Below are 14,006 nucleotides of genomic sequence, written 5' to 3'. Positions count from 1 at the left end.
TTCAAATCCAGCCACAAATTCTCAATTGGATTGAGGTCTGGACACTGACTTGGCCACTCCAAGGACATTAACTTTGTTGGTTTTAAAACCATTCCTGTGTAGCTTTGGTTTTATGCTAGGGGTCATTGTCTTGCTGGAGAACAAATTTCCCAAGTCATAGTTCTCTTGCAGACTACTCCAGGATTTTACTCTCTACCTTCACAAGCCTTTTAGGGCCTGCTGTAATGAAGCATCCCCACAGCATGATACTTCATGATAGGGATGGTATGTTTTTGATGATGTATGGTGCTTGGCGTACAAAAGCCAAACATAGCATTTAGTCTGATGGCTAAAAAGCTCAAATTTGGTTTCCTCAGACTATAGAACCTTCTTCCAGCTGACTTCAGAATCTTCCACTTGCCTTCTGGCAGACTCTAGCTGAGATTTCATGTGAGTTTTCTCCCCCCCAACAGTGGCTTTCTCTTTGCTACTCTTCCATAAAGCTGCAACTGGTGAAGCACCCAGGCAACAGTTGTATGTGCAGACTCTCCCACTGAAGCCTGTAACTCCTCCAGAGTTGTTATAGGTCTCTTGGTGGCCTTGCTCACTAGTTCCCTTGATTGACTTAACTGTACTGCAAAGGATATTCAGGGACTTGAAAATTTTCTTGTATCCATCTCCTGACTTGTGCTTTTCAATAACCTTTCAAAGAGTTGCTTGGAGTGTTCTTATGTCTCCAAAGTGTAATTTTTGCTAGTATACTGACTCACCCGCAGTTGGACCTTTCAGATACAGGTGTATTTTTACCACAGCCAATTGAAACACCTTGACTCCATTTATCTAATTATGTGACTTCAAAAACCAATTGGCTGCACCAGTGATTTGGTGTGTTTGATGGGGGGTGGGGAAGAGGGGGAATGCTTTTTATAGCCACTATATATGTGCCCAAGACCAGTGCCTAAGACTTTTGAACAGTAATGTACTTTCTCTAACTTGGATAGCAATTGACAATTAAAACAAAAATCATGAAAAATAACTTGCAAATTAAAATTTTGTTAAACTACACTGCACCTACCAAGATGGTCTGAGCATCAGCCAGATCAAAAGTTGGTTTCAGAGGTGCCAAAAAGCAAGCGGGCACAATGTGCTTGTAGATGAAGTCTTCAAATCCTAAGAGACCATCTTTACCCCCTAGAATAAAACAATGTTTAGTCAAACATAGTCAAACGGTTTTGTTAATATAAAATTAAGACTCGCCAGATGAAAATGATTGGTTCTTACCCCAAAGCTCTACTAGTTTTGAAAGGATAATAAAGCAAGTTTTCTGGGCAATTGGATCTGGGAATTCCACTGCCCCTTGAATGACTGTAAACAGGACTTGTTCTACATTCTGTACACCTAGGAGAAAGATTAAAATCTGTAGAAAATAATTCTGCTGATTAGATTATGAAACATATCAATTTATTGAAGGAAGAGGGTAGCACTGCAAAGCCTTGTTAAAAATGGACTTGGTTAGACTTAACAAGACCCCAAAACCACCCCAATAATCCAGACGCAGGTAGCACATGGTAACGTTAATGCTTGCAAGTCCTATTGAGAAACTTGGAGCAAAGGAAGATTTCAGTAAATAAGCCAGATCCAAATAAGGGTAGCAGGATAGCGTATTGGCTGGTGCAACACTTTACAGTGCCAGTGATCAATTCCCACTGCTGTGTTTGTTCTCCCCGTGACCATGTGAGTTTCCTCCAGTTGCTCCTGTTTTCTATCACATAAAGACATGCAGGTTGACAAGTTGTGGGCTGCCTCTAGGACATCCTCAGACTGTGTCGGTTGTTGACACAATTGACACATTTCACTATTATTACAACGGCGCCAGTAATATGAAACTAACTGAAACTTGCAACTTGCATTTTGTAGCTTGTCAATCTTCAATCCATACTACTCAGAGCCTTGTACTAACATTATTTTATGACTGTATATGAATTGTAACTATGTGTGCTGTATGTGACTGTATGTTTTGTACATTGGCCCCAGAGGAACAATGTTTTGTTTAGCAGTACAGATGTGTATGGATGAATGACAATAAACCTGAACTTGTATGTTTTGATATGTGAGAAATAAAGCTCATCTTTATCTTTAAAATGCATTACAAAATTGAGTTAGTAACAACAGAATACATAACTTAAGGTTTCTGGCTATAGAGAGCAGTGGAAAAACTTTTTATAGTTCTGATGACCGATGAAGAATTGCCTGCACGGATAGTGAAAGTAGGTTCAGAGGTAACAATGAAGATGGCTATCTCAAAGGGCCTGTAAAATCCAAATGGCTTCCTTTCCTGGATTAACATACCATATACCATAATCAAAATAATATTATGCTGACTTACCTTGATTAGCAAGGACCTCACTCATTCCACTCCCGGCAACTGTCTGTAGAAATGCAAAGTAACTCCTGCGTAGCATTTGGTTTTCCAGAGCAGCGGTCTGGTCATTTTCTTCTGCAGGCCGTGCTAATACTTCAAAGATTGCTTGAACCAAAGGCATAAATACCTGCTGTAAAAATGGTGAAATCTGTGTCTGTGGAGAGAATGGTAAGAACCAAAAGATTATCAAGGGCTCACCAAAACAGAAAAAATTTTTGAACACAAAATACAGTTAAATACAGTTCAATGACACCAAGAAATAAACAATCTCAAAAGCCAAAAGTCTGTACAAAGGAGAGTGGGACTTTCCAGGGTCGTGTTCAGCCTGCTTGACTGCACTACGTCTGTGACTCTTGCCTTACTGAACATCCAAACTCAGAAAAGGCTGTGCAGTGTCTGCACTGTTCTGTTAGCATACCCTTGCCGCAACTTCCAAGGTCCCTCCGTGCCAAACATCATTCTAAGGGAAATATATTGCTATCTCTTCACAAGGAGCACTGGAACATTCTAAATGGCTTCACTTACTAGTGACACCAACATCTCAATGCTGAAAGTTTATGAACACAAGGCATTTATGTTTACTATCAAATACATCTTCTCTGCTGTCTGTTCTAAGCTGATGCCAGCTGGTTCTGAGCTGGATATTCTACACAGAGTTGCAAGAAAAACTTTGCGAACCCTTTGCAATTGTGGTCTTCTGCATTAATACTCATAAAATGTGATCTTCATCTAAGTCACAATAATAGACAAACACAATCTGTCTAAACTAATAACATAAACTTGTTTTTTTCATGTCTTTATTGAATACATTCTTTTAATAACAGTCCAGGCTGGAAAGAGTATGTAAACCCTTGTATTTAATAACTGATAGAATGTCCCTTAGCAGCAATAATCTCCACCGAACATTTCCTGTAGCTGCTGATCACACTTGCATAACTGATGAGGAATTTTGACCATTCCTCCATACAAAACCGTTTCAGTTCATCAATATTTCTGGGATACTTTACACGGACAGCCCTCTTCAGGACATGTCACAGCATCTCAACTGGGTGAGGGTTGGAATGGACTGACTTGGCCATTCCAAACCACAAATTTTCTTCTTTTTAAACCATCCTGTTGTTGATTTACTCTTGTGTTTTGGATCATTGTCTTGTTGCATTATCCAACTTCTATTAAGCTTTAGGTGACAGACTGCTAGCCTGTAAAGTATCTAGATACAATTTGGAATTCATTGTTCCCTCAACAATTGCAGTGTCCAGGCCCTGAGGCAGCAAAGCAGCCCCACCATGATGCTTCTTCCACCATTCTTCACAGTTGGGATAAGGCTTTGGTGTTGGTGTGCAGTGCTCCTCCCCCACCCCCCCATTCAGAATGGTGTGCATTTCTGCCAAAAAGTTCAACTTTTGTCTCATCTGTCCACAGAACCTGGACTATCCAGGTGGTCTTTTGAAAACATGAGACACGATTTTTTGAAGAGCAGTGGTTTCCTCTGTGTTGTCCTTGCACGAACACAATTCTTGTTCAGTGTTTTTCTTATAGTGAATACATGAACAGAAACTTTAGCAAGTCCTTGAGATTTCTGCAGGTCTTTCTCTGTTACTCTTGGGTTCTTCTATACCTGCTTCAGCATTGCACATTGTGCTCTTGGTGTGATCTTTGTAGGACAACCATCCCTAGGGAGAGTAGCAACAGTACTGAATTTCCTCCACTTGTAGACAATTTCTCTCACTGTGGACTGATGTACACTCAGGTCTTTAGAAGTTCTTTTGTAGCCTTTTCCAGCTTCATGCATTCTATAATTCTTTTTTAAGGTCCTCTCAAATTTGTTTTGATCGAGGCATGGGACACAAACAGATCTTTCTTGAGAAGAGAGTCAGTAACCTGACTTTGAGAGTCTTTTTTATAGGGCAGGGCTCCTCTACAACCCACAACTCCAATCTCAACTCACTGATTGGAGCACCTGACTTGAAATAGCTTTTGAATAAGGCATTAGCCCAGAGGTTCACATTTTTTTGAACCTAGACTGTGATTGCTTAAACACTGTGCTCAGTATTGATGAGAAGTACTATTGTTTGCATGTTATTTTAGGCAGAATGTATTATCATGGCTTGGATAAAGATCAGACCACATTTTATGAGTAATTAATGTAGAAAACCAGGTAACCCTAAAGGGTTCACAAACATTTTCTTGCAACTGTACAAGTAGTACTGTTACACAAGGAGTGACAGACTCCTTCTGGACTAAACCCCAAAATCAAGCTCAGAGTCTGACACATACTGCCATTTGACATTTGCTCAGTAACACAACACAGCTGAGTTCTTGAAGGGCAACATACAAATAAATCAGGTAAAACAATAAAATCTGCTATAGGAACTCAGTGGGCCAAGCAGCATCTGTTGGGGGGGGGGGGGGGGGGAAAGGATTGTTGACATTCTAGGTCAGTTTAGTATGTTAGTAGGTATCAATTCTCAAGAGCAAAACTATAGTGTAGACATTAGCATAATGCTTTACAGTGCCAGTGATCAGAAGATCAAGGTTCAATTCCCACTGCCATCTGCAAATATGTTCTCCTCATGTGGGTTTCCTCTGGGTGCTCCAGTTTCCAAAGACATATGTGATAGTAAGCTGTGGCAACAGTTGCTGGCCGCCCCAAACACATCCCCAGTCTGTGTTGATCAGTGACGCAAACTGGACATTTCAACATACAGGAGACAAGTCTAATAACTATTAATTAAAATGATCTGAAAGGGCAAGAAATTAACTGGACAGCCATTTCAAACAGCCAAAATGGCTTTCCACGTAGACTAAAAGATATAACATAATTAAAGTGAAACAAACAAAACGCTAGAAATACTGAGAGAAGGCAGCATTTATGGATACAGAAACAATTAATCTTAAAGGTTGATGACCTTTCATGCATAGATTTATGCAGGCAGATATCACAGTGCTTGCCCAAAGTAATTCCATAGACATTGACTTCACAGCCAGCAGTCTTATCAGAGCTTCCTGGAGATACACAGAACTGAAACAGGCCCTTTGGCCCACTCACTCCATGCTAACTAGCAAACACCCACTTATACCAACCCTAAGCCAGCCACTTATCTTATTGCCTTCACATTCTGACCAACTCCTGTCCAATTCTCCCACTCACCTACACAATATGGGCAATTTACTGCAACCAATTGTTTGGTATGGCAATTCAACTGTCCAGACACGGCAGAGACTAGTGCACTCACCATGGGCACATCCCGCCTCACCAGTGGTAGCATCTACATGAGGCACAACCAAAGTTCCTCAACATCCCACATGCCATCTTCTCACAGCTACCATTGGGCAGGAAATATAGAAGGGAGAAGTCCCACATTACCAAGTTCAAGAACAGGTTTTCCTCTTCAACTACAGGTCAATCACCTCGAATCCGGCAATCAGTAATCCGGTTCTACCGCTGATTTGGACACAATTTTCACCAGCCCAATTTCAAATTTCCTGTGTTGCCATGCCAACCTGTCACCACTGACTTGGTGGCACCATTAGCAAAATCAGCTGTTGACAGTCTTAAAAGAAGCAAGTTGTTCCTGTGTTATTCTGCATTTATATTTATAACCTGTGCTTATCTATCCCCAGTCATGTCTTCATTGAATAAAGGAAGTGCTTCTTGTGATGTAAAGCGCAAACACCATACGTTATCTATACAAGGTAAGGTGGAAGTTCTGAAAAAACTTGACAGTGGTGTGAAAAGCACATGCGACTTGTATAACACTGGCTCTTCTACAGTTTATGATATAAAGGAACAAAGAGAAAAGTAGTTCCAGTTCTTTGCTGACAGTGAATCAAAAAATCAGATGTGCATAAGGAAAACAATGAAAGATGGAAGATATTCACAACTAGATAAAGTTCTCATAAAGTGATTTAAAAATCTGTGCCAGGGAAGGTATAGAACTGCCAGGAGAGATGGTGAAGGAACAAGTGAAACTGTTTCATGAAGAACTAGGACTGGATTATCGAACCAATCTAACCAGTTTGATCACTTTGCCTGAAAATGGAATTTTTTTAGTTCTAATTTGTGTTCTTGTAATAAAAATGTTTAGTTTGTTTTAATTCTGTACGCTGCTCATCTACTGGTATGTTGCTGCATGTTTTTCATCATACTTGTGTATACACATACTTGTGCAGATGACAATGAACTCGACCGGCTGCCAATCCACATCTTTGGGATGGGACAGAAAAACAGTGAAACCCACGCAATCATAAGGGGAACACACAAACTCCACAAAGACAGTACAGAAGCTCATAATCGACTAGTTTCCCTACATCACATACACAAGAGATTCTGCAGATACAGGAAATCTTGAGCAACTTACAACACAGTGCTGCAGGAATTCAGCGGTAAGTCAGGAAGCCATCTACAGAGGGGAATGAACAATCAATGTTTCAGGCATTCTCTAACTTCTGGTAATTTTTCCCTCCTCCTCTTGATTTCCAGTCCCTTCTGGTTCCCTTCTGACCCTTTCTCATCACATTCTCCTTCTCTTTCTTCCATGGTCCACTTTGCTCTCTGATCAGATTCCTCCTTCTTCACTCCTTTACAGCACTGTGCTAAAGTCTTCATATAGCTAGGGTGCCTAAGACTTTTGCACAGTATTGCATTTGTCAATGTGAAGCAGAAAGCGAGTTTATAAATCTGGCAGAAGCAAAGGATGTTGGGAATGGTGAGGGTGGTGCACCACAGGAGGGGTGTGGGGTAAGTGGCAGAGGAGTGCCAGGGGTGAGGGGTGGTGTGGGTGCAGACACACCCAGCCCTGAGACACCAGGTAAGGTCATTTGACGCCAAACAACTAGTTTATTGATTATAGAATGTCTCAGGTGCTTCCCACTCCCTCCCCTCTCCCTTCTCTTTTTCCCTCACCCACTATTCCCCTGCCTGTTCCCACTCTCAATCCATAACAGAGACTCATATCAGAATCAGGTTTATCATCACTCAAATGTCATGAAATTTTTGCAGTACCAGTTCAGAGAAATACCCTTGCTATACAAATGTGCTAAGACCTTTGTACAATACTGTACCTCTTTCACCCATCACTCCCAGCGTCTTACTTTATTCCTCCCCCGCCCCACACCCCACCTTCCCCCTCACTTGGTGTCACCGATCATCTGCCAAGCTTGTACTCAGGCCCATTCCCCCACCTTCTTATTCTGACTCCTGCCTTCTTCTTTTCCAGCCCTGATGAAGGGCTGTGGCCTGAAATGTCAACTGTTGATTCCCCCTCCAGAGAAGCTGCCTGACCTCTGCAGCTGCCTCAAATGTTGACTAAGAACAGCAATATGCCATGATCTTCTTTGAAAATCAACTCGCGATCCCTGGCGTCCAGCTACACAGGACCCGTAATATAATACCTGACCACAAAGGCAGCAGCTCCACCAACACAAAAGGCATGTTTGCTTCTTGAGAGCATCTGCCCAGACTTTGTGCTCAAGCCTCTTGAATTGAAACTTGTCACTTGGAAGGACAAAATTAAACCAGGACAACTGGGTTGGTTGGAAAGCCAAATTATATAGGTTTTAAATTCCTTTGTGTTAGCATATCAGAGGATCTGTCTTGGGACCAGCACACAATTGTCAGCACAAAGAAGGATCGACAGCTCCTAGACTTTCTTAGAAGTTTGCATAGATTAAGCATGTCACTAAAATCCCTGACGAATTTCTATAAAGGCACTGTGGAGAGCATCCTGACTAGCTGTATCACAAACTGGTGTGGAAGCAACAAGTGCCAGGAAAACAAAAGGCTAAAGAAAGTGGTGGATACAGGCCAGTCCATCGTAGGTAAAGCCCTCCCCACCTCTGAGCACACTTATATATACTGCTACTTCAGAATGCATCCACCATCAAAAACCCCAGCCTCCGCCGTACAGCCCATGCTCTCTTCTCATACTACCATTAGGCAGGTGGTACAGGAGCCTTGGGTCCCATACAACCAGCTTCAGGAACAGTTATTAACCTTCAACCATCAAGCCCCTGAACCGGCGTGGATAACTTCAATCACCACTACTTTAAACTGATACTAGGACCTACAGACCACGTTCAAGGACTATTTTTTTAAATTTGGTACAGGCTTTTTTCCCCTTTTGCACATAGGTTCTTTGCCGCTTATGTATAGTTTTTCTATTACATTTGTTTTTGCCTACAAGAAAATGAATTTCAGTAGAGTATATGGTAACACATACATACTTTTTTAAAATAAATTTACTCTGAACTTTGAAACTATTTAAAAACGGAAGTTAAATCAGTACCTTAAATTTTGCTGTAATTTGATTAATAAGTGGAATAAATTCTTGAAGGTCCTTTGCCTCACAGTCCTTGAGCATGTGTTCCGAGGCAGTAGGAATGAACGGAAGAACTTCTTCCTCTAAGCAGATGATCATTCTGTGAAGAAATGTCCGAACTCCGCTCCGTAGCACCTCCTTCTGCAGAGGGCAACTCAGAGAGGGCAGAAACGTTTGCAGACAGTCGCGATACACTTCTGAACAACCACACTGCTTCACGGTCTGCTTGTTGCTGAAGGCCTTACTGGTGCGGCTGAAAACCAAGAGAGAAAGGTAGACTTAACGCTGGACCAAGGGGCCAGAATTACACGTGCTGTGCAGAAACAGGACACAAGGCCTAAACAGGAGAATGAGTTGAAGTGCTAATAAAGAAGCTGGGGTGGGGAAGGAGATTAGGATTGATCGGCTGAGAGCTTGCATGGGCTTGACAGGCTGAATGATGAGTAAAAATCCATTGTCAGGAGTGGCAAACTTTTGAGAACTTGTGCCCAAATTGGCAATAATCTAAAGAATTCTCTTGTGTCATGGTAATTTTGACCAGAGATGATCATTGATTACTTAATTTAACAATAATTATGGACTTTTTAAGCAAAAAGGATGTCATGTTGCTTATTGTTGTATATTCATTGTTTTAAAATTATTTATGTTAATCTTTTAAAAAGACTATTGAAACAGCATCACTTCTAAATAGCATTGTTATTGTAACAGTTTATTATCCAAATACTGATGTGCACACCAGTTCTGTGAGGATTTCAAGCGTCACATGTTCTCGCAACTGTCTGGCTGACGTCAAGCCGGCGTAAGATACCGCCTGTGGAAACAATTCACTACTCCCAGGTTGTAAAAAATCATTTACTGCTCCTTTTAGCAGTAAAGATAAACATTATGTAGCTTTTTATTATGGGTGGGTTTTAAAGAAACAATAGGTGGTAGTGCATGCCACGTGCCATAGGTTTGCCACCCCTGTAAAAGCAACAATTGAGCCTTTTTACATTCTTCCCGATGTAAGATTTTAAGCTTATACTCCATAGATTGTTATCATTCCCTATGGAATTTCCTGTGCCAATCCCATACTGATTATCCCTACATGCTTTCAGACAAGTGGAAATACACCATGCCTCTATTCCATCAACTTCACAAATCTGAAGATGACTATTCATAATCAGATTACATGAAGGGAAAGGCAATATCTTTTCCCATAGGTACATCACTGAATTTCTGATATCAGCTTTGTTGTAAATGTTTTCTACACTCGTGTATTCTTATGTTTATAGCAAACAAAAATGATATACTATTTCAATACAAGTTTAGCACAGCCTCTTATCAATACAATCTCTCTGAAAATAAACCACAAAGCCTTGTAACTTTGAAGAACATTGTAATTTATACATTATTACATTCTCAGGCCTTTTAGATTTCTTTTCTTCCAACTAATACATATATAACATTCTTAATCAATATTTAATGCCTTTTACTTTATCCGTGTTGAAGTTCTTTTTCCAATGCTATGCTTATTTGTTCTTCAAAATGATTTGTGGTCATCAAACTGAATCTTACCTGGAGGAAAAGTGCTGAAGGAGACTTGCAAAGCTACTGTATTACAAGCATGACGCCCCCTTCAAAATTGAAGTCAGTTCAGGATTAATAACAAATAAATAACAGGCCTCTACAAACAGGCCATTAATAAAGGCACAAGCTTGTTTTAAAGAGTACCAACCTTGCAAAGCCCACAGCGTGATTTAGGCAGTCTGCCAGTACAGTTTGCCTCTCTTCGTCCTGCTCTGTTAGGAGTTTCTCTAAATATACCTTGAATTTCTCCATCAGTGGAGTGAGCAAGTCCCTCATCAAAGTCTGCTTCCTCTCTGCTGGGTATTCACTATTGACAATCAGTACACCTGCTGTTTCATAAATAAACAGTTGGTCATCGCTGCTCAACAACGTCTGGAAACCGTTCTCCTGAAATGGACCAAAGAAGGCCATTACAATCTAACAGAAAGCATAACAATGATTGCCTACAGAAAATGCTTGTAATACGAATGTTGGCATTTTATTGGCACAGAAAGGAAAGGGAGGGGGTTTGGGAGAGAAAGTCAGCTTGCAGTCATAAAACAGAACAGTACAGCACAGCCCCCAATGCATCCTGACCCTTTAACCTATTCCAAGATCAATCTAACCCTACCCTCCCACACATACCCCTCCATTTTTCTATTATCCATATACCTAACCAAAAGTCTCTTAAATGTCCCAAATATGTCTGTCTCCTCTAATCAGCTCAGCACCCACCACTCTGTGTAAAAGCTACCTCTGACTTTCTGTATTGTATGTATAAGACTTACAACTTAAACCACTAACATTTTTTCATTACTTGTTCAAAGTTAAAATCTGAAGGGGCTTCACAGATGCCAAGAAAGTAAAGATTAGCTTTATTTGTCACGTGTGCATTGAAACAGAGTGAAATGTTGTTTGCGTCAATGACTGAGGATGTGCTGGTGTCAGTCTGCTAGTGTCTCCATGCTTCCGCTGAAAACATAGCATATACCCAACGTACTAACCCTAACCAGTATACTTTTGGAATGCGGGAGGAAACCCATGTGGTCAGGAGGAGAACATACAAACTCCTCACAGAGGACAATGGAAATTGAGCCCAGATTGCTGGCACTGTAAAGCGTTATGCTTACCCACTATGCTACTGTTGTATTAAAGATGTATTAAACTACATCTTACAGAGGATTTTACACTGTGCATGTACCATGACATTTCCAAGATATTTGGAAAAGTACACGGATAGGAGGCGCTTAGAGAGATATGGGGCAAATATTGGTAACTGGATAAGCCTGGTGGCATGGAACTGTAGTTCTGAGAACATTCTGTACTGCACATCAACATTTCTGTGGTCTAGACTCTGAGCTCTGGACTCTCTCACCTGTTTAGTAAAAATCAAAATTACAGTCAATTTGTAATGCTATTTAAGGATCTGTATATATAGCCACTTTTTTGTGTCCATTCAGACTGAGACCATTAAAAGTAAACTACAATTGAGGAGCCACAAGATCATCCCAACCAGTTAAGGCTGTTGTTTCTTTCCCTGACACAATCACCATCATTAAAACCAACAGTGTACTATTCCAAATCAGCACCAACTTACATGAAAACCCACATGAATCCACAAGGGAGCATAACTAAGGTGAATTGAGGAAAGTGTAGAGAGAATTTCATGATGGTAAAGGCAGATACATTAGGGACATTTAAGAGACTCTTAGATAATAGACACATGAATGATAAAAAATTGGAGCACTACGTGGGAGGAAAGGGTCAGATTGATCTTAGTGTAGGTTAAAACGTCGGCACAACATCTTGGGCTCTACGTTTCTAATTTAAATTCCCAACTGCCACAATAGGATTCAAATTTACGTCTCTAGACACCAGCCAGTAATTTGGTGACAAGTGGCTACTCCGACTCTGGTTCTACCAAGAGACTTAACCCACTTTAAGTCAAAGAAAATTCAACACTTACACAAGGTGAAAGCACCAATAAATCTTGCATTCTGTTCAAAATATCCTCAATATAAGGATTCATATGCTTGCTGTAAGAAAAAATGCAATGAATTGCACATTTGCAGGATAATTTATAACTTAATAGCTTTTTGTTATTATGCAAAGTAGCAGCATTTAGTGTCAAATCAGGCACTACTACACAGTAGGAACAATAAAAAGAGGTGCATGCTTCTTAGGTAACTTGTTTAATAAATACAAACACAAACAATTCTGCAGATGCTGGAAATCTTGGACAACACTCAAAATGCTGGAGGAACTCAGCAAGTCAGGCAGCATCTATGGAGAGGAATAAACAGTGAACATTTCAGGCTGAGATCCAGTGAAGCAAAAAATAACCCTAGATCAATTCTGTGCCTTTCTGGGAACATATGAGAGATGGAGTAGTCAAATGGTACAAGTCCTGATGAAGGATCTCAACCCAAAACATCGAACTGTATATTCACCTCTACAGATGCTACCTGACTTGCCGAGTTCCTCTAGCATCTTGTGTGTGTTGTTCAATAAATGTTCTGTGATCAATACAACAGAAGAAAAATGAAGAGTGTTGGATTAGAGTGCAAAACTTTTTTTGCAGTTTAACTTTCCCATGCTTTTCTTATAATTGTGTATAATAGTTCAGCGAATTTTCAGTAATTGTAGTATAGTTGATTCTATACTTATAAGTTTCTCTGCAGCCCTTGTCATGCTACTGAACCTATTTCGTAGGCTCTCTCTTATCACTGGAATCCGTTTTACATTACTGTGTAAAGGTCTTAGGCATAGATATAGCTAGGTTATCTAAGACTTTAACACAGTATTGTATTTGTCAATGTGGAGTGGAGAGGAGGTTTGTAAATCTGGCAGGAGCAAAGCAGATAAGAATGGTGAGGATGGAGTGCCACGGGAGCAGTGTGGGGCAAGTGGCAGAGAAGGAGTGCTGGGCGGGGGGTGGGAGAGTGGTGGCTCGGGTGCAGACAACCCAGCCCTGAGACATCAGGTAAGGTCATTTGATTCCAAACAATTGGTTTACTGATCATTACAGAACATCTCTCTGGTGCTTCCTGCTCTCTTCCCCCTTCCCACTCTCAGTCCACAACAGAGACCCATTATCAGAATCAGGTTTATCATCACTCACAAATGCCATGAAATTTGTCTCTTTTTGTGGCAGCAGTACAGTGCAATACGTAAAACGACTACAGTACTGTGCAAAGGTCTTGTGCACCCTAGCTATATAAAAGTGCCCAAGACTTTTGCACAGTACTGTAGCTCCCTAGTGAGCTAGTTTATAGTGTAAATAAGATAATCAAGACTGCATTGTTTTCCTATGGTCTCCTCCTTTCTCTCTCCCTTACAGTAGAGTGAATTGGTGAGCTACTTTTATTGTCATGAAAGCCTAATAAAAATGCTGTAATTACAAAATTTAGACCTCATTCTTGACTTCTGAACATTCTCTGGATGAATATCACTGCATCCAAAAAGGGAGATATAAAGCAGGAATCACCTACCTCAGAGATTTAATGAACCTGGAGAACAGGTAAGCTGTCCTGCTTCGCACTTTTGGACTATTATTACGCAATCCTCTGTGATCCAAAAAGCACATCTGCATCAAAAGCAAAACAAAAACAGAATTTTTTAAAAAATGCATTCAAAATCGTAAAGGGGCAGATAAAAAGTTGAACAGGATTATTCAAAATAATTTACTACTCTTTGCTGTGGATTTCACACTCTATACCAATTCTTGTCACCAACTT

The 14,006-nt window shown here is 40.6% G+C and overlaps 1 protein-coding gene across 2 annotated transcripts in view; it reads right to left on the bottom strand.

The window, feature by feature from the left end:
• The window catches only part of xpot (exportin, tRNA (nuclear export receptor for tRNAs)), a 76,472-nt gene that overhangs the window by 12,548 nt on the left and 49,918 nt on the right, over positions 1-14,006 (bottom strand). For both annotated transcript variants that reach the window (XM_073058800.1, XM_073058799.1), the window contains exons 15-21: positions 13,761-13,855; positions 12,236-12,305; positions 10,439-10,677; positions 8,689-8,974; positions 2,366-2,555; positions 1,261-1,377; positions 1,055-1,170 (exon numbers count right to left, since the gene is read on the bottom strand). In XM_073058800.1, the coding sequence (XP_072914901.1) occupies positions 1,055-1,170; positions 1,261-1,377; positions 2,366-2,555; positions 8,689-8,974; positions 10,439-10,677; positions 12,236-12,305; positions 13,761-13,855 (1,113 nt within the window). The remainder of the gene's footprint in view (positions 1-1,054; positions 1,171-1,260; positions 1,378-2,365; positions 2,556-8,688; positions 8,975-10,438; positions 10,678-12,235; positions 12,306-13,760; positions 13,856-14,006) is intronic.

This window comes from Hemitrygon akajei, chromosome 10 (assembly GCF_048418815.1).
Source record: "Hemitrygon akajei chromosome 10, sHemAka1.3, whole genome shotgun sequence".
In the NCBI taxonomy this organism is placed as follows: Eukaryota; Metazoa; Chordata; class Chondrichthyes; order Myliobatiformes; family Dasyatidae; genus Hemitrygon; species Hemitrygon akajei.
This window is presented reverse-complemented; position numbering and strand designations above follow the sequence as displayed.